General features: G+C 39.5%; 1 protein-coding gene across 1 annotated transcript in view; it reads right to left on the minus strand.

Annotated features, from left to right (window-relative positions):
- Positions 1 to 837: 837 nt before the first annotated feature.
- The window catches only part of LOC149148822 (putative methyltransferase PMT12), a 42,339-nt gene continuing 21,689 nt past the window's right edge, over positions 838 to 21,487 (minus strand). The window contains exons 6-9 of the mRNA XM_089445166.1: positions 19,367 to 19,624; positions 18,931 to 19,053; positions 1,273 to 1,350; positions 838 to 1,187 (exon numbers count right to left, since the gene is read on the minus strand). Of these exons, the coding sequence (XP_089301292.1) occupies positions 980 to 1,187; positions 1,273 to 1,350; positions 18,931 to 19,053; positions 19,367 to 19,624 (667 nt within the window). The 3' untranslated portion in view covers positions 838 to 979. The remainder of the gene's footprint in view (positions 1,188 to 1,272; positions 1,351 to 18,930; positions 19,054 to 19,366; positions 19,625 to 21,487) is intronic.

A 21,487-nucleotide genomic window follows, 5' to 3' on the forward strand; every position in this document is an offset into this window, starting at 1 on the left:
TTACCTAGAACGATGACTTCTAATATGTGCACATCTATATCTATAGATTCTAGTGCAAAAGAAAAAGATGGAATCTGAAGTGCCACGTCTACGGAAACACTACTTCATGTACCATGCATAAAGTGTGTCTTAAAGGATACTCTCCTACTCGCTCTGCAAACTATAGAGATTCAGGGAGTTGTCAGCCACAGCACAGGGAAAGCTGAGTGGTGAGAGAGCATCAAGAAAGGCAAAGGAGTTGATCCCCCTGCCAAGACTCCTGAGTTCCTTCTTTTCAATAAATTTTCCACTGCCCCACTGTCATCTATGAACCAAAGCATCCCGAAAATTCCACTCATAACAACAGATAAGAGCCCACTGAAGTCAATCTTGAGCCCACAACTAAGGGATGGTGTCTGCCTCCACAAGAGGCAGACCCTAGTCCCACAGATAGCTTCGTTCTAACTTCTAACATCATCTTAGTTTTGGTATTCACTCTAGCAGCTTAGTTCTAACATCATCTTAGTTCTGGCATTCACTCTAGCATCTTAGTTCTAAGTTTCTAACATCATCTTAGTTTTGTCATTCATTCTAGCCAGTTGGCACAAATGCTTGCCGTTATTGCCTCAAGACTATGCACTGAGAAGACTCTTTTTCATTCCGTGTGTGGCAATTTTTGATAGGCCGGTTTTTTTCGACTTGTGGCTTTGGTCATGGTTCTTTGCATAGGCCCTTTTTTGGTATAACAGGAACATACTCTCCCTTTGTATATTTATCAAGATTAGCATTTTATCAAAAAACCATAATTAATCAATTCATTTTGTGATATACACCAAGCATCCTAATTCAGAAACCTGCTGCAGCAAAATATAAAGTTCATGCTCGAAACTCACCACCTTGAATAAATGTGTCACACCTTTTGCAGAAAATTACACTGATCATATCAAAAATGTTACATTGGTAGATATCATTACATTGAATGACAACCATAATCAGTAATTCAGGAACGCAGTAGCGGCTTTTGACCAGATAGCACCTTCCTACTAGCATAGGCTCCCTCTTCTGTATCAAGCAAGAGTATTCTCCATCCCATTGCCTTTGCAATTGGCTCTATTTCGGAAAGAACTACTCTGTTTTCTCTAATATATGCATATCCACCAGGACGCAAAATTCTGTCCATCTCTAACAAAATGTCTGACATGTTACATCTGTAAAAATAAAGCCCAACAAGTATGAGTCCATATTTTGTCTGAACAAGATGTTGTGGTTAAAGGAACAAACTTCAATACATACCTTTTCTGCTCACTGTAGAATAGACCAGAAGCGTGAAGAAGATCATAGGTCCGTGGATATGTATCAAATGCCTCACACCTATAATAGACAAGACAATTTACAGTTGTTACAGGTAACCACAACCAATACTAGACATACATACAATTCTTCAATAGTTAGTAGGGTGAGATCAGGGTGAAATCAATGTACCAAAATGCTGAAAATGTGCTCTTACTAAGTATTTTACTTTTGTTTCACTAAATACAAGAAAACCAAGTTCCTTACATACATTGTATATTTCCTAGTGATATTATTTCTAAGGCAAAAGTCAGGTGGTTGTGATACAGGACAATGGAATACGCCGTCTTTCAAGATTAAAGAGAGGTCAACATGGAGTCAAAGCATCCCGGAGCTTTTATCATCATCAAGCATTGTTGGCAATCAACAATTCTTTGAGGGAAAAAGCATCTTAGTTTGCATGTGTAACCCAAGCACAACACATTTCTAAGTGGCTTATTAAACATAAATTGAGAACTGTAACAGAACAACTTTATTATTTGAGCCCAAATGGTGAGCAGCAGAAGCACCGTGAATTGAATGGTTGTATCGGTATCATCAACAATTAATCAATGCTTCAAGGACAGAAATTTGATGTAGCTGTACATTATGCCATGAGAACATATTCCTTAAGACATAGGATATGGTTTCTTCTGTATGTGCCACATCACCACTGGTCATAGAATAGGATTTTGCCAATCCATTACTATAAAAATGGGATTTCTCTCAAAGTAGAACATCAGTGTGCAATTACTTCTCTTGCATTCATGGTATTTCACGTAGAATGTATATTCCCATCTATTGGGGCAGTAGGATCACCCCATTTGTCTTGTCAGAGCAAGCATGTGCAAAACATCACTTGAGAGCACATGTTTGTGATTCCCTATTATTTGTAGCATATTTCTATATTTAAAATATGATACAAAATATTTCACATGTTTTCTGAATGTTTGAAATATTTTCTTAAAAAAACATGATTTTACAGTTATTTGTTTTAAATTCAGCTGTGCTTCTGTTCTTGTGCTATTTGGAGATCGCCACATGTTCTTTATGATGTTATGCAAATGCAAACTTCTAACCTAGAATGATATTCGGTCCTAACTAAAATAACTGAAACACTAAGGCCTAAGCCTCACCAATTCAAGATCTGTGAAGTAAACTAGAAATTGCAAGTATGTAAACAAATAAAAATGAAACAGAATGCCTTTCTAGAAAAACAATGATTATGCTTCAAATGAAGCCAGTGGGCCTTCATATGAATTTAGCGAGACAAGAAACGCAAGTCAACATGTTCACAGATTTTCTATTATTTGACCTTCTGGGAAAGATAGATCTTAACCGCAAAACATAAGCCATGAATAATGAAACAAAAAAAGGCCTCAAACAGCAGATTAACAGCAGAAGAAAAGGCATAGAAAGCCCGGGTGTAATTGGGAATGTCTGTAGACATTGCTTTACTTTGGATATGACCATGGTAGCATTTCAGCCAGGCTATAACTGTCCAGTGTCAACCAAAGAATGTAAGAACATCCACGATTCACCAAAATTTCTCTTTTTCTTTAAAACACCCACGTGTTAACAGTCCAGAGAAAACAAGTTTGGCATAAGAAAATGAATCCATTTGAAGTAGAATATATTCTAATTAGTGCAAACCCATGGAAATTTACTCTACCTGTGCACCTTATAAGTCTGAGTATACTTGATTCAATAATCCCTTCAGTACTTTCTGTACTCAAGGTTATATTAACTTAATGGTAGGGAATTGAATTATTAATAAAGTACTTTACTGATGATTAAAAATAAAGAGAAAGATGTTATGAAGCCTCTCCCTCTAATCTCACATACGTTTTAAAAAACATTTGAATTATGCAATAATATATTAAGTATAGTTTTTCTCTCTCCTATATTTGCTGTCTATTCCTCCGTGTGTTTAAAACTCATATGGTATCAAAGCCAGAATTAAGAGGAATTCAAGGTCGAACATGGGTAAAAACCTGCGCACTGGACAATTGAGTGATGGTTTGAGGAACTGCAACAATTAACAGTGTGCAAAAAAGGGCAATCCATATAAAAGAGATGTTAAAAATGAAAAGGTAAATTGTTGGGTTGTGTTATATTCTTTCCACGACTAGCCCACATAGTTAACGACACAAAAGAAGCTTTGACGACTAGCACGAATGTAGCAGAATGATGCGAATACAATTTGGGAAGCCTAAGGTGCGATTGACAGACAAGTACAATGGGCAAGATGATCCATGCATCCATCTGGCCAAGTGGACGCAGGCCTATGGGGAAAAGCCACAACCTGAGTGTGTGCACCTGTTCTGTCCTACCTGGATGTTATACCAATGAACTGGTATATAGAAACAGAGTTCCATCACGGAACAGGTGAATGGGATGTTCTGCGCGAATGGTTCGTGATGACCTTCAGTTTTGAGGATGGGTGGGACAATATTGATGAAGCGCTACAAGAGGTAAAAGTTCCATCTTTAGGACACCACAATAGCCAGTAGAGTTGATTCGGCCTAAATGGGCCACTCAGCTGAGTTGCGCGCTGGAATGTTATAAAGTAACTATTGAAGAAGAAGACGAAGATCCGCAGAAAATTAACATTCTAGAGACGAAAGGACACCACGAGGTTCAAGGACCCCAGATTACGAACCCTGACATAACCACGCCGATGAAGACTAAGTAGGTGAATATTGGTATGGAGGCAGAACCTAAATTCGTGAAGATTGGAGACTATTGGGATAGCACGACAGTGGATAACGTCGTTGAATTACTCCGTGGAGGGTTGTGGTGGCTGAACCTTCATCAGGATTCAAAAGTACATGGCAAGGCATGTGATGTATGTCAAAGAACAGGTAAGCCATTGCGAAGGGACGAGATGCCTTTGAATCCGCAAATGACGTTGTAGCCCTTCGAAAAGTGGGCGATTGACTTTGTAGGACCTATCAAACCTCAAGGAAAGACAAGCACGAGATATATTATCACCTCAACGGCGTACCTGACTCGTTGGGCAGAAGCGCAATCGATCAAGGATTGCATGGCCACAACAGCCGCGAAGTTTCTATTTGAACATGTAATGATGTGATTTGGCTATCCGAAGATCTTGATGAGCGATCGCGATACACATTTCTTGAACGAGACGATCAGCGAGCTGACGACAGAGTTTCAAGTGCATCATCAGAAAAGTACACTATATCACCCACAAGCTAATGAGACAATAGAAGCGTTTAACAAAGTACTGGAGACCACGCTGACCAAGGTATGCAATGTGCAGCGAAGTGATTTGGACTTGCGTGTCCCCGCAATATTATGGGCTTATAGAACGACATGCAAGAAACTGACGGGACAGACACCTTTTAGGTTGGTCTATGGAGTGGAAGCTGTAATGCCGATGGAATACATCGTGCCTAGTTTGCGCATAGCAGCGCTCACAAGTATGATGGACCGTAGAGCCCTGGAGGAGAGGCTCGCGCAGTTGGAGGAGCTCGAAGAAGAATGGTTTTTGGCTGGATTCCATCAACAGGTACAAAAGTAGCACGAAAAGACCTGGCACGATCGACATATTAAGTTGCGCACCTTTAAGCTGAATGATTTGGTGTTGTTATATGACAGTAAGTTTGATAAATTCCAAGGGAAGCTCAGAATGCATTGGCTGGGGCCGTATGTTATTAAGGAGATCATTGATGGTGGCACGGTGCAGTTGGTAAAATTAAATGGAGAAATTTTCCCAGGAAAAGTAAATGGTAGTTGTTTGAAGCCATACACAGGTGGCCCGGCCATCTGACTAGCCGACGGAAGCACAGTCTTAGCGCTCCAGGCAGCTGACGAGGCATGGGACTATAAACATGGAGACAGTTTCAATGGACCAGCAATACAAAGCCGCAAACTCAAGCAAGAAGTCCAATGTCCTTGGCATTCACACTTTCCATTCGCCCTCTAGGATCTCGACTCTCAATTATCATTTGTGTCACCCCTGGCACTCTGTCACTCAGGTTTGGCTTTCTAATTCACACCCTCTACAATTCATTTCCGGATTAGCTTTTTTCATGGTATCTTTACTCTCTCTAGTCTAAAATTTTGGTATCCACTTCTTTGTTCCCTTCTTTGGTTTAGTTTTTATAGCAAGATTCCTCACTTTAGCCTCCTTGCAATTCTAATTCTCTCCCCCAACTATCAGCCCGAACAGCTTACTCCCCCTTGGTCTTACTATGCCAGCTCTTTGTTCTTCCCTCCTATGCTTAACTTTACTCTCTGCAGCATGGCTTGTTGTCGCCCTGTCAACACTCTCGCGGCTCCTCGCAAGGGCAGACCCAGTCAACCACCCTCTACTACCTCCCAGCGACCCCTCCCCCCGCTTCCTACATGCCACCCATGCACGAGCCTCTACCAAAGTAGCGTTGGATAGGTACCAGCATATCATCCCAAAAGTCATGCAACAAATGATAGCCGACATTGAAATGTTCCCAACACAAAAAACTTGACCAAAGCAAGGACATCTACCTACATGCAGATAGTCAATTTGTACTAGCATGTCAAAACACTTATGTGTCGGGTACTAACCAACAAGGTTGGCACCCAAGATCTCCTCATTTGTATGTCAGAAATCATGGAAAAAATGGACAACATGGAGAAGAAAATGGACATTATGGATGACAAGCTCAATCAACTCTACAAGCATCTTTTTTGGTACCACCTACCCACTGCCAACCACGAGCAAGGACTTTCCTTCTCCAACTCAAGTTCAACACCCAACAGCATGACAGCACACTCAACCTAGTCACAAAATGTATTTTTATCTCTTTGTATTAAGCCCTGTCTCTAGTTTAAAGTCTCAGACCTACAAGTCAAACATAATGAGGGCAATCTGAAAGTTTTGTTTCTCTATTATTGGTTTAGCCTCCCCAGCGGTAGACCAGACAGGTCCATCTATGTTGTAATGGACTTTTTTCATGCAACAATATAAATTAGCTCCTCTATTCTTACAAAAAAAGGGACCAAAATTCAACTTAAATCACTAGTACCCAAACTTGGGCACTTCATAAATTAAACTCATTTTACAAAAACGCTAAAGTAAACTCGTAAGTCTAAGAGTCATTAAATGATGATTCCTGCAACTTGGACGCTTTGCTTTTGCAAAAATACCTATCACAACTACAATCACCAACACTCCTGTTAGCTAGGAAAGTAATCTCCACCACTCCAAGCTTAATCTCGAAAGAAGACGTGTTGAAATATGCTTGTCATTGATGTCAACTCAAGCAGCACCAGAAGACGCCCCGCCCTTTGTCGACCAAAATGACATGACATTTCATGATGTTTCATGTCAAGGTCATCCTTGATAGATTATCCTCATTGAGCTGATTTCGGTGGTATGTGGCACACCCCTCGAACCCTCACGTTTGAGAGATATCCCTGTTTGAAGTTGAAGACCCCAACCTGTCAGTAAAAACCCCAAAGGACAATGATGAGGCGGTTCCTCTTTTGTCGAATCAACTAGTTAAATTATAAGGCTCTTATCCAAAGGTTAAAATAATCTTTTTTGTGGCAAAAAGAATTATTGTAAATATTCGTTTTTAAAGTCAAGGGCATGAGAGGGTTTTTGCCTTAAAAATAGGCTAAATATCAAAATTAATTCAATTATAACAAAAATATATATATATTAACAAAAAATTAAAAAAAAAAATAATAATAATAATAATAACCAAGGGGTTTCCCTCTTCAGAAGTTGAATTTAAAATGTGGAGTCTCTCCCTCCAAAAAGGGAATTCGAATGTCTTTTGAGCCTCTCCAAATTCTATAAAAGGAGACATCAATCTCCCTCCTATGATACGCACACAATGCTTATCTTTTGATAATCGATCACTGAAATCAATCTCGGCCCTGTAGAGGAAAGTTTCATCAAAAGAGTGGCTAGGGTTATTTTGTTTTTCTTTGATTGGTTTTTGGCATGTCTTCTTGCAGGTAGAAAATTGAGATTCTGGAAGACTCATTTGTTTCTGCCCTCATTAGGGCACCTTTAACAGGTCCAAAATGGCATAAGTCTAAACATAGCATACCTTACCTCTGGGGATTGAAGGCTAGCAAAGAGATCTGATCTGCGGCATTGGTAAAGCTATCTCTGTGGACTTTAATTCACAATTTGTTGCTAAGCTATGCAACCATCTCTGAACAAAGAATGAAATGATTCAGGTCCTTACCTTTGCAGCCTAACATCATCAAGGTCAAGGAGGGTAACATATATAGTATCATCTAAAGGATCTAAAATACATTATCTATGGTCCTGTGAGTCAACATCACTGATTGAAGGATATAACTTCAAGCAGCATTCTGAATGGTATTTAATATTATAACAAGGCTAATAGCTAACGAGTTTTGACAGAAGACAGCTCATGTATTGTAGTTGACCTGTGGTTCTGAGCTTCTCAAATACCTAGAATATTTGCAGCCAAGACAGATTAGAAGTCTATTCATATAACAGTGACACAGATAACAAGCCTTAACAACAATACTCAAATGATGTTTGGATAAACTTAGTGATATCTTTGTCCTTTTACCTCCAGTGAAGAATGGCAGCTTGTGCATCACTGTTGAAGTCTCAGCCCTAGTGATCATTAAAATAGCTACAGCAGCAACTAACTGAAGATGCATGTTAAAGTTCTGTGGATTGGATATCAATGATAAGTTTCGGTCTTGTCTCTGAAATACATGCACATACTTGTAGAAGTATCTTCCAAAATGAAGCCAATCTGAAGCCGACCTTACTATCATTCAAGCAGTAGTCCAAGCAACAGTCCAACCTAGACTCACTTCACATTGTAGTTGGTGCGTTTGATGAGTAGGGACAGAGCCCTGTACTTTGTGACAAGGATTTCTAAAATACTACAGCTGAATTATGATCACTGGCACATCTAATTGTCTAGAGTTACAATAGAAGTTTTACAGCAGCAAGGTGTCAATCGTTCAGATTTGCAAGAAGTGTTTCTGGCAGACATAAGGACTTCATGGTTGTAAAATTGAAAAGAAGGCATGTTTTATAGTCAGCACACAACAGTTCATCACTCTTGTTTGAGAGCCTTGATGCTAAAAAAGTCCTGCACATGAAGAAGTCTGAAAGCCTTGATCAACAATTCTCACTGTGTCACCTTCACCAGTCAATTTTTGCAGGGTGTCATAATTAGCATTAAGGGCAGAACAGTCTCATCAATCATTGGCATCATTACCTACAGCAGTTTGGAAGAAAAAGTCATCATTAAATCTTGCAGTAAGAGATTTGTCAGAAGGGTTTTTGGTTGGGACATATCTTTTGGTTGGGTATATCTTTTGCAGCTGTCTATTCATTGTAAGTGGTTCATTTTCCCTGGTACGAGAGGCCACAATAGTTGATTTTATCTTGTATCATTTTCAGGGTGGCTGGGTGGTGCTAGGCAGGTGGCTGGAGTCGCCTTCACAACTAGCCAAACTAGTTGTCATATACTCAACATCTGTCAAACTGGATGCTACTAAAGTTTGCTTCCTGCTGAACCAAGCAATCACTGCAGATCCCAAACTAAAACAACACCCAAAGGTGCTCTTGCAATCTGTACAACTCCCTGCCTAGTCTAAATATGAATAGCCTTGCAACTTCACTCCATATCCACCAAGGTACCTCAAGCCATACTCCATTATGCCCTTGAAGTATCTAAGAATATGCTTCGTTGTAATCTAATGCACCTGCCTCAGCTCCACCATGTACTGACTCAAGGTGTTGACATCATAACAAATGTTTGGTCGAGTGTTGATTAGATACATCAATGAGCCAATCAACTACCTGTGCTATCTAGAATATACCAACTCTGGCTTTGAAAAATCCACCTTATACACATTGGTCATCGTCAAAGTAGCCAAAGATCTACTATCCTCCATCCCGAATTTCTTTAGAATCTCATGAAATAATGAATTGATCTTTTCCTCTTCTCTTCTCCTTTTATTCTCTAAATGACCTTTTGGGTTACCCTAAGATCTAATGGCTAAGATTCATTTAGATCTAGGGATGAGAATAAATGTGCATTTAATTCTCACTTTCTATTTTTTAAATCACCCACTTAAATAAAGACCCACTTAGCCTTTTATTTTCATGGTCACTTTTTCACTTTCTAATTCTTCATTCACTTTAATAGTCACTTTTAAATTAAAATGTAACTTTACCACTAATAAAATCACTTTTAAATTAGAATGTAACTTTACCACTTATAAAGTCACTTTTAAATTAGAATGTAACTTTACTACTTATAAAGTCACTTTTAAATTAAATTGACTTTAACACTTATAAAATCACTTTAGGAGAGAAGTACAAATAAATTTGGACACTTTTGCCTAAGCCAAAGATCAAAGCCTTAGGGAACCACTTTCCCTTTGGTACCCAAATTTAACACTCCCTCTTACCAAGGAAAGTGTTCCTCACCACTTCCATCTTGTCTCTGAAGTATACATGCTTGCCCCGTGGTAAGGCTTTGGTGAAAATGTCCGCTACCTGCTCATTTGTAGAAATGTACTCAAACTTGACAACTACTTTTTGTACATAATCTCTAATGAAGTGATACTTGATCTCAATACGCTTTGACCTGTCATGAAAAACTGGATTCTCCGTGAGTTTTATGCAACTCTGATTGTCACAGTAAATTACTGAGGGTCTCAATGCCTGACCAAATAGACCAAACAAAATCTTGTGAAGCCATATGGCCTCACAACTAGGCAAACTAGCAGCCATATACTCTGCCTCAGCTGAACTCAATGCAACTGACTGTTGTTTCCCGTTGATCCACAACACAACTGCCGAACCCAACCCAAAACAACACCCAGAAGTACTCTTCCTATTTGAAGCACAAGCTGCCCAATCTAAATCCGTGTACCCTGCCAGTCTCACTCCATCACCCTGTCTAAATCCAGACCAAAATCCACAGTCCACTGCAAATAACGAAGAATGTGCTTTGCAGCTACCCAGTGCACTCTCCTGGGCTCACAGATAGACTGACTCATAGTGTTAACTGCAAAACATATATCTGGTCGAGTGTTGACCAAATACATCAAACAAACAATCAATTGTCTGTATAGAGTAGGATCCACCAACTCAAAATCAAAAGCGTGAAGCTTCTTCCAATTAGTGATCATAGGTGTAGACATGGGTTTGCAGTCCTCCATGTGAAATCTGCTAAGAATATCCACAATGTACTTCCCTTGTCCCAAGAAGAAATGCCCCTCCTCCTGCCACACCTCCAATCCCAAAAAATAATGCATCAAGCTTGTATCCTTCATCTCAAACTCTAAAGCAGAGCTCTCTTGCAGCCCTCAATGAGTCTCTTTACACTAGTGATGATCAAGTCATCAACATACAACACCAAAATGAGAGGCTCCTCACCCACCACAATGAAGTATAGGTTCGAATCAGCCTCACTCTTTGTGAAACCCAACTACTGCAAGTATGTATCTATCCTCGAATACCAAGCTCTAGGAGCTTGCTTTAGGCCATAGAGTGCCTTTTTCAATCTACATACATGGGACTCCTTCCCATGCACCTCAAAGCCTTGCAGTTGCTCAATATAAACCTCCTCCTGAATGAAACCATTGAGAAATGCAATCTTCATATACATCTGGTGGATCTTCCAACCCATCTCTGCTGCAATCGATATAATGGAGCGGATAGATGTATACTGAGCTATGAGAGCGAAGGTATCCTCATAATCAACTCCCTCTACTTGTGAGAACCCTCTCGCCACAAATCAAGCCTTGAACTTCTCGACGTTGCCATCTGCAGCATGCTTTATCTTGTAAAGCCATCTGGAAGTAACCACTGATTTACCTTCAGGCCTTGGCACTACCTCCCAAACATCGTTCTTCATAATAGAATAATACTCCTCCATCATGGCCTCCCACCAGACCTGCTGGTTGGCTGCCTCCTCATAACTAGAAGGCTCGGAGTCAACAATGCTTATTACCAATGCCATGTAACTACAGAACCGCTCAGGTGGTTTACTCTCCCTAACCTGTATCTTTGGCCCAGCAACTGATGTGGCCTCGCGCAAGGTATCTTGAAGCCACTTGGGCTTCCTCTTCCCTGAGCATACTTCTCCTACCGAAGTGAAAGAATCCTCATCATCATCAGAAGCCTGAACTCCTGAAGGCCTGTCAAGAGACCTCATGCCTGAACCTGTGCCTGTAGCTGCTGAAGTACCGTGCAAACTGTCCATTAGTGGACTACCCTGTGAACTACTATGCTGACTGCCCTGCATGCTGCCCAAAGAACCACCCACCTGACTCTGAGATCCACTGCTCATTGATGGAACTGACACTATAATCGATGTACCTCCTGATCCCTGACCACTGGATCCCTGTGACTGACTCAGCTACTCCTAAGGGTCTGGCGACTCTGGATACTCTAACTCCTGTGACCTCCTGAAGGTTCTCTCCTCCTCGAACTTCACATCCCACCTGACAACCACTTTCCTTTGTGCAAGAATATAAATCTGATAAGCTTTTGAGGTCTCGCTATAACCCACAAAGATGCCCTTGTCTGCAATGGGCTCTAGCTTGGTCCTGTTCTCCTTGGGGACATTGGAATATGTAAAGGCACCCAAAGATACGAAAGTGCCCAACATCATGCTTCTTCCCATAAAAACCCTCCTCCGGAGTTACATTCCCCAAGGCACGATGTGGACTCTTGTTCTGCAAGTACACAGCAGTGTTGCAGGCCTCTGCCCAAAAATAAAGGTAACCCCTGACCATGAAGCATGGCTTTGGCAGCCCTTGCAATGGATCTGTTCTTCCTCTCTGCAACCCCATTCTGCTGGGGGTGGTAAGGAACTGTGAACTCCCTCCTAATGCCTGCCTCAACAACAAAAATCATCAAACTCACCAAGGGTATACTCCCCTCCATTGTCCGACCTGAGGACCTTGATCTTCCTACCTGTCTAGGTCTCCACAAGAGCTTTGAACTCTTGAAACTCCTTGAAGACCTCACTCTTGGTCTTCAAGAAATAAATACAGGTCTTCCTGGAGTGGTCATCAATGAATAAAACATAGTACTCATAGCCACTCAAGGATACATGAGATATCCGACCACTCACATCGGTATGAATCAAGTCAAGGATCCCGGTCGCTCTGTGGTCACTGCTAGGAAAAGGGGATCTGGCAAACTTCCCCATAACACATCCTCTGCATACATCAAGGTGATCAGAACTAAAATCTAGCACACCAGTGGTGATCTCCCGCAATGTACTCAAGGCCCCATGATACATATGCCCCATCCTACGGTGCCAAATCTCACACAACTCCGAACTGCTAAATCTGTTGTCAATCTTGTCTCAGGTGTTGCTACTCAATGCCATCAGGGGTTGGAATGAGAACTTGTACACCTTGGCATGGTGCGCACCAATCTCTCTAACTGAAGAAGTTGGAGTTCCCCTAAGATATATAAGCACCTTCCCTCTCCTAAACAACACATAATACCCTCTATCCTCAAGTGTTGAGACGGATATCAGGTTCTTCTTCATTCCAGGCACATATAGAACATCTGACACTTTCAAGGGAGGTTTGGGTCCCGTATCAAATGTCAATGTCCCCACATCGACTGCTCTAACAATGTTGTCATCACCAAGTACTACCTCCATATCAGTATCACCCTCTGAAAGCTCTGAGAAGTACCCTCTGACTCCTGTCATGTGGCGAGAAGCGCCATTATCAACATACCAAATGCTAGAAGATGCTCTGCTAGTAGCGGGGAATGCACACTCCCTCTGAATTTGTATAGCAGGTGATCCTGCACTAGTGGCCTCACAAGCTATGAACCCAAACTCCCGATCAAATCTCTCTGAGAAGCTCTCTATCTCTGCAAAAGTTGCCATGGGTTTGTCTTTCCCTTTCTTCTTCTTCTTCTTCAGACACACAACATCATAGTGTCCTCACTTTTGACAATTCCAACATTTGACTTTGGAATAGTCCTTCTCCTTGTTCTGTTGCTTGCCTTTGCCTTTGCCTCCACTGTTGGAAGCTTGCTTCTTTGCTCTGCCCTTCTTGCCTCTTGCTAACAATGCCACATTGTCATCCTCCTCCACCTATTTGGCTGCCCCAAGATGGTTCTTTCTAATCTCATTCTTAATGCAATCATCCCACAACCTCTCCCAATCGGGAAGGTTTTCCCGTGCAACAATGCCATCCACAAAATTCTCCCAAGTCTTGGGAAGACCATTCAAAGCAATCCTCACCAACTCAATGGGTGCAATGATCTTACCTACGGCTACCAACTCATAAATGTTGCTGCCCAGATTTTCCTTAGAATGCATGCCAATAAATGTTGTTGCCCAAATTTGTTGAAATGTCTTATTGTTGCTCTCATTCACTGCTCAAAAATCTTCTCTTTGCTCTCTCTTCTCTTTCTCTCGAATGCTCATGAAAGAATGAATTGATATTTTCCTCTTCTCTTCTCCTTTTATTCTCTAAATGACCTTTTGGGTTACCCTAAGATCTAATGGTTGAAATTCATTTAGATCTAGGGATGAGAATAAATGTGCATTTAATTCTCACTTTCTATTTTTTAACTCACCCACTTAAATAAAGACCCACTTAGCCTTTTATTTCCATAGTCACTTTTTCACTTTCTAATTCTTCATTCATTTTAATAAAGTCACCTTTAAATTAGAATGTAACTTTACCACTTATAAAATCACTTTTAAATTAGAATGTAACTTTACCACTTATAAAGTCACTTTTAAATTAAATTGACTTTACCACTTATAAAGTGACTTCAGGAGAAAAGTACAAATAAATTTGGATACTTTTCCCTAGGCCAAAGATCAAAGCCTTAGGGAACCACTTGTCCTCTAGTACCCAAATTTTAACAACTAAGAGTGAGGCAGATCCCAACCTGTACTACATCATGGTTGGAGGGCTTTCGCTCATTCTAGTGATCTTTGTTGACGATATTATCCTAACTAGAGCAAATAACTTGATTCAGGGTTGCAAGGAAGACCATGCAATGGAGATGAACGATATAGGGCTTATACATTATTTCCTTGGATTGGAAGTTTGGCAAGATGATGGTGAGATCTTCTTGGAACAGGGCAATTACACGCATAAGATTCTCAAGAGATTTCATATGCAAGATTGTAGGCCCAGGACCATGCCTCTTGTCACAAACTGGAGGAAGGTGGATGCTAGCAAAGCAAAGCAAGTAGATGCTACATTATGTAGGCAGCTCATCGGGTCATTGATGTACTAGGTCAACACACGACTTGAGTCAGTTCATGATGGAACCGACGAGAGTTCATTAGGTTGCTGCAAAGCATGTTTTGAGGTATCTCATAGGCATAGCGAATTATGGATAATGGTACAGACAGGTTGATGGAGTGAGGCTTGAGGGCTTCACAAATGCAGATTGGGCAGGGTGCTCCACATATTGGAAGAGTACTTCAAGTTGCATCTTCAACATTGTGTCAGCAATTGTTTCCTAGTTTAGCAAGAAGCAAGATCAGTTTCACTCAGTTCAGCAAAGTGTCAAGTACATGGTTGCCAATTGGGCAGCATGTGAAGCTATCTGGATGAGGAAGTTGCTTGTGGGACTTTTGAGACAGGGGATGGAGCCTACAATGATACATTGTGACAATCAAAGTAAGCTCTCTGAGAATCCAGTGTTTCATGATAGCTCCAAGGATATCGAGATCAGGTATGGATTGTGTGCAGAAAGATACAGTCAAGTTATCGTACATTCCAACTCGAGGAGACAACAGATATCTCGGCCAAGGCATTGGCAAAAGGCAATTTCGTCTATTTCAGAGATAAGTTGGGAGTTATACAAAATCCCTTCCTTGCTAAGAGGGAGTGTTGAAAATTGTAGTGAGTGGAAGTCTTTTGGCTTGTACCTTAGCCAAAAAGACCACGAGCTTGTCCTTTTAGCATGGTTTGAAATCATAAGATAGGCTCCAGTGCATGCATAGTGTTGGAGGATCAATTATGAGGTGCCTTCTTCTAATAACTACAAGATAGGGTGGCAGTTACGAGTTCAGATAGGATGAGTTGGAACTTCAGTCATTGATTGAAGGAAGGACGAGTTGTGACTCTAGTGTTGATTAGAGAGAGAGAGTTCACTCTCAGTTAACTTGTCAATCAACCACTCAAGTTCTAAATTTGTACTAGCCTAATTTAGCATGGATCGAATCTATAAAAGAAGGACAAAGGCACAAGGATTAAAAAATTGTTGTGTGCACAAGTTTTTGTGAGATCTCTTTGCTTGTGGTGTGCATAGCATTGAGGAGCAAGAGCGCATGAGTTTATTGAGGAGATTTATGCTACAAAATAGGAGCCCAAGTGTGCACAAAAATAAGAGCCTAGTGCGCTACAAAATAGGAGATTTTGCGCACAAGGAGATAGGCTAGTGCGCAAGGAAAAAGGGCCAAGAAGTGCGCAAAGAATTAGGATCTAGAATCAAGGGTTGGCAAGGCAAGTCCAAGCTAGATCAACAGAGAATTGCTTTGTAATTGATTCAATTGCTCAAGATCAATAAAATACCACATCAAGGAGACAGGTTTCTCCCTGTTGGGTTCCCTAAGAAAAATAAATGTATCAATTTGTGTGATGTGTTGTTATCTCTATGTTTTTATTCCGTTTCTTATAAGTTGTTAAGAAATTATGTATCTTGGTGAAACTAAACTAGATTCCTGTTTGCAGTTATTCATTTAAGTAGTTGCAAAATTTCATGGAAAATTAACATAACGAACAACTGAGAAACCATACAAATGCGACAGTAATACTGCATTGGGGTTGTACAAATTTTGCAGGACGACAATGGTGTATAGCCATTGCACGTGCCGTAGCTCTGTCGCTAAGTGTGTCGTTGCATTTTGACACTTTTTAAATTAATTTTATTTTCTATGATATTTTAAAATTTTATTATTGTTGTTGTTGTTGTTTTAAACAAAACAATTTGGTTTTTTATATTAATTTCAATCTAGGTTCAAGGCTAGAACCTTTTACATATGCAACAGGATCTTCATCAATTGAGTTCAAAAGTGTCCAAAAAAGACTTGAAATCATAATACATTGTCTACATACTGCAATGCTAAGTTGACATTCCCTATAAACCCTCCAAAAGACTCCTAAAACTAATACATATTTGCATAACATGATTTAAAACTAGAAGCAAACAAGCCCACACTATTCGAACCAGGTTCAAGATTAACTTCTTCATTTTCCTCATCATACTGAATCAGTTGCAGAGGAGCAGCAACCAGTGTCTATGTCACCACCTCAACATGCCTTGTCAGTTGTTCTAAGGCCACAACCCGATGCACCTCAATTGCCACACTCGTATCCACTTCCACATCGACTATTGTTGCACCATTCCCACACGAAGATTCCATTCTAGCAAAACAAGGGTCCATAAAGTCGTATTTCAACTGCAATTTGTCCATCTTGGTCTATAACAATCCAATTTTATGGTTTGAGAGAGAAAAATGAGCTTGGACTTCTACGGCCACCATTTCCCCCTACCTGGATAACAAAGATAGTATATATACCATTTGTTGACGTGAGGTAGTCCAAATGCTAACTGAATTCTTCCTTTTCCAAGCCAGACAACCTCTCCATGTCAATACCAATGCAACAATCCTCCTTCCCTATAGAGACTTTGAAGAATCAGACCCGAATTCCGTTGAGATATTGAAGAGCAATTACGCCTTATAACCAAACGTGTCTGCCCCCACCAAGCCATTCTCTCACCATCTTCAATGCAACATATTGCCATGCACATTCTCCAGACCAACCATTCAAGTTCAAAATTAACATCACGTCAAATTCCTTCCCTTGCCATTAAAGCCTTGTTCCCCACGTGTGTATAGTTCAAAATATCATAATAATAATAATAATAATTATTATTATTATTATTATATATATAAATAAATTTCTTAAAATATGTAGAGTTCGAACTATATATATATATATATATATATACATATGCCTGTATTTTTTTGCTCCGTGAAGGACCTATTTTGGAGAACATTCTCAAAGTGCTTCAATTATGGCCATGGGCTGGAATCAGAATTGGCTTATCACAATGAAATTTTGACCAAGGGTTGACAAGGCTCTCTGGAATCAGAATTGGCTTATCACAATGAAATTTTGACCAAGGGTTGACAAGGCTCTGATACCAATGTAACAAACAGAGTTCGTTCATGAATTAATTAATCCAGAACATTTGGAATATAGGAATATAGTAAAAAAAAGTTTATATAGGGGTAAGTAATATATTGTATATTCTGTGAATGAATGATACGCTTTGAATACAATGAGAACCCCGTTTACATAAAAGGCAAGAAGTGGCCTTTTGATAATAGTAGTGTCTGATGGTGGGGTCATTTCTTTCCATATGTGCCCTTTCATTGATGATTATTATTTATAATATATATTTATGTTCATAACAAGCAGACTGTAGACCTTCTCACCAACCCACTCAGGTCAAATAAGTATGTCACCTTTTAAGGTAAGCTTGGTGTAATTTCCAAAATAGCCATTAATAACTAATTACTGGTCATTTAACATTTATGTACTTAGATAAATTAACTTAATGGTAGTGCATTAAGTTGTTAAAAAAGTAGTTTAGTGATAATCAAAATAAATGAGAAAGGTGTTATGTAACCTCTCTTCCTCATTCCTTGCATATGTAAAAGAAACATTTAAGTATGGAATAATATGTGAAGAATATCTTCTCTCTCCTTTCTTTCCAATCAATTCTTTCGTATGAAACTGATAATAATGAGTGTTGAACCCGTTCATTTTTATACATCGCTGCATTTCATTCTGTAATTAAATGAATGACATGGAAAACTTTGACACAAATTTACCTTCATTTTTCTATATTATTATATCATCCCTGTTTATTTTAATTAGCAACCTTCATAATGTTTATCCTGTAGAACAAATGTTCCCCCATATTCAGGTTTTCTTTATTTTAGTTCTTTGAATTTTGAGATGCTGATAATTTTAGGGGTGATATTGTAAATTAGGCTCTTAATTCTCAACATCTGATCTGAAAAAGCAGTTAAAGAATCAGCAGATATCAAATGTAAGAGAAATAGATAATTTTCTCCACAATAAGAGTGCTATATTGTAGCCCAAGGGATAGCTCAGTTGGTCGAGTTGCTGTTGCTAAGTACCCTCCCGATGCTGTTGCTAAGTACCCTCCCGATGCTGTTGCTAAGTACCTCGCCTATCGGGAGGTCACAAGGTCAAATCTACTCGATGCCCTTGGGGTTAGGCCTTGCTAGTTTGGTCAGTGAGTAGATCCCTTCGAGTTGATCTACCTGGATTTTCCCGTGGATGTAGCGGCCACTAAGTGTCTGTGAGCCACCTTATTAAAAAGGAGTGCTATATTGTAGAAAATGTCAAATCTTTCAAATATAGTTTTATTGTACAGATTGTGAGAAAAGTTTCTCCTTCCACTAGTTCAGTAATAAGCATAGACCATTCTTCTCCCTTCTATGGACAATGATACAATCACTATGAGGATACCTTGTTTGAAATATTAAAGACTCAAAACCTTTTAAGTTTGGAATAGATAATCAAAACAAGGTTGGTTAGGAGAACAATTACCAATCATGACGAACCCCAATGAGTCCACGATCATAAATCACAGGCAACGTGTTTGGTCCACTGACAGGAACTACATTCATTACCCAGCAGTCAATTTGCTGTTCTAGCAGTGCTGTAGCATATCTGAGACAGACAGGAAAGAAAGCATACTTTAACATACTCTGTTTCCCAGTCATATGAATTTTGTATACACCACTCAGAAACACATAGCTAAGTTAATATCATGTCATAATTGTTGGATAATTTTACAATACAAAGAGTCCTTTTGAAATTTGATTCAAATTATGGTTTCAAAACAGATTTATGCACATCTCCACCAGTTTAACAGAGATCTGTAACTTGATAATCATAATACAAAACAGAAAAATGAGAAATGAATTCCATAAGAATCATTAGCATTTCAATTCCCAAAAAAGATGTAAATAGAGAAGAATACCCGCCAAGACCAGCCCTCATGTCCATCACATTTCGAAATTTCTGTCTCCTCCAGCCAAGTCCACGTAAGTAGCTTTTCACAACCATATTCCAGTATCCAGTTTCTGCAATAAAAATATCTTTTTTTGCTAGATATGCATCTATATGTGTAGACTCCAATCTCTCAGGTGGAGTATGCAATCGCTCAGGCCAATTCGTCAAATTTTGTCCATAGCCATTTTCAGGCAATCGGGTGATACAAGCCTTCAGTGGCACATACCTGCAAAAGCATGAATAATGATACAGCAAAACCATTTATGGAAACAAGAACAAAACCCAATAAAATTGGTTTAATTTTTGCATTTGAAACTCTGATGTTCTAGTTTTTGTCACTGAATCTTGATGGTTGGACAGGCTTAAATTATTTTTATTTTATGTTGAGATGGACAGACATCAGCAGAAATGTTGACAGCGTTATCCATAAATGGATAAAACATAATTCCCTGACATGCCATTACAAGACTGTGTTGATGTGTGATCTCATGTTTTTTGAAGAACTTAAGCTTCATTGAAAGATTGTCCGGACAGTTTCATAATGAGAATGCCAAAATGAAACAGAAGACGGCAAGCTGTGTCCAGTTATCGTATGACATCAAAATATAGCAAATACCCTTGATTAATAAGCCACTTGTCTTGATCACCAAAGCCAATACTTCAAATGAACACATACAAATAAATGATCAAAGAAAAAGAGATTATGGCAGTTTTTTTGTAATGCAGGGCAACCTATGGGAGTAACAAAGAGTAATAGTCCAATGGGAACATATTTAACTGCATTTACAAATAATTGTAAGCTATGCCGAGTTGGTGTATCATCTTTTATTATGGGTGCAATCACTTTAGAGCATTCCATCTATCAATGTTGTAAGATATGTCCATGTGCTTCTTGCTGTACTAGGAGTACAAAACCTGCTCACGTTAGCCCCTGGTCAGAACCCATTACCAGTTTCTTCATCTCTCCCAGTGAGTCTTGGACCTTGGATGTTTGGAGCACTACATCTTCAGCCTCTTCTAGCAGAACCTGTTGTCACATAGGATCACCCAGCAGAGCTCTATTAGACTGAATATTTCTCCAGATAACATCCTCCAAGAAGTTATGGGTGGTCATGCAGTGGATACAACATTGGGTTCCGCTTTTAAGGAGCATGGCTGTGTGATATTTTGATCCTGTCTGTCTAGAATAGATAAATTAGTTCATTGACTTTAACAAAATTCTATTCTTTCTATTCTATTCTCTCTCTCTCTCTCTCTGTGCTGAAGTTCGACCATACTTTTTAATATTTCTTCCTTTCCCTTTTTAATAGATAACCAGGGTTTCCTTTTTGTTTTGCATTTTTGCTGCTTTTAGTTAGGATGGAGTTTTCTTTTGGCACTCCACTTGCAATTATTGTCCGCTAATGTACCTTAGTCCCATTCCCCTATATTAGTCATCAGTGGGATTAAAATATGTCCTTTCTTTCTTTTGTACATATTAACGAGAGGCATTTCTTTTCAACAGCACTCTTCGTGTTGTACAGAGATGAGTTCGACTGACATCTCCATTCTTTCATTTTTCGATGGTAATATCTCATATTCTACTCAAGAGTTGTCACCAAGCCAACTAGACACCATCTCTATCATGAGGGAGGAAGGAGTTGCCAGTCAACCCTGCTCAAACCCAAGTTATGCCTTACAATATGACCAACGAAACTTCATCAAAATTTCATTTTATTCATAAAGCATCGGAGACCCAATCCCTTGTTCCTGCACCTATCCAGGAGCCCAGCTTACAAGTCCAATCTTAAGCATGACATTTGATTCTCAAACTCAGGTTTACAAACAATATGCTTCCCCTAAGCCTTAGAGAAAATGATTCCAATTTCCAGCCCCTCAAAATATCACGTTTAAAATGCAACTTGCTAATGCTATTGTTAAGCCTGCTTTCCCCTACTGCTTTCATGTCTGGAAAGTTGGGAACATTTTTTGGCTAAATGGAAGAAGCATATTCAGAAAGTTCAAAAATTATGTTTAGCAAATCATACACTGAAGTGTATGATTCCAGAAGTTGGGAACATTTTTTGCCTAAATGGAAGAAGCATATTCA

This window comes from Pinus tabuliformis, chromosome 9, assembly GCF_031772625.1.
Source record: "Pinus tabuliformis cultivar Carrire ecotype Pingquan chromosome 9, CPIR1, whole genome shotgun sequence".
Taxonomy (NCBI): domain Eukaryota; kingdom Viridiplantae; phylum Streptophyta; class Pinopsida; order Pinales; family Pinaceae; genus Pinus; species Pinus tabuliformis.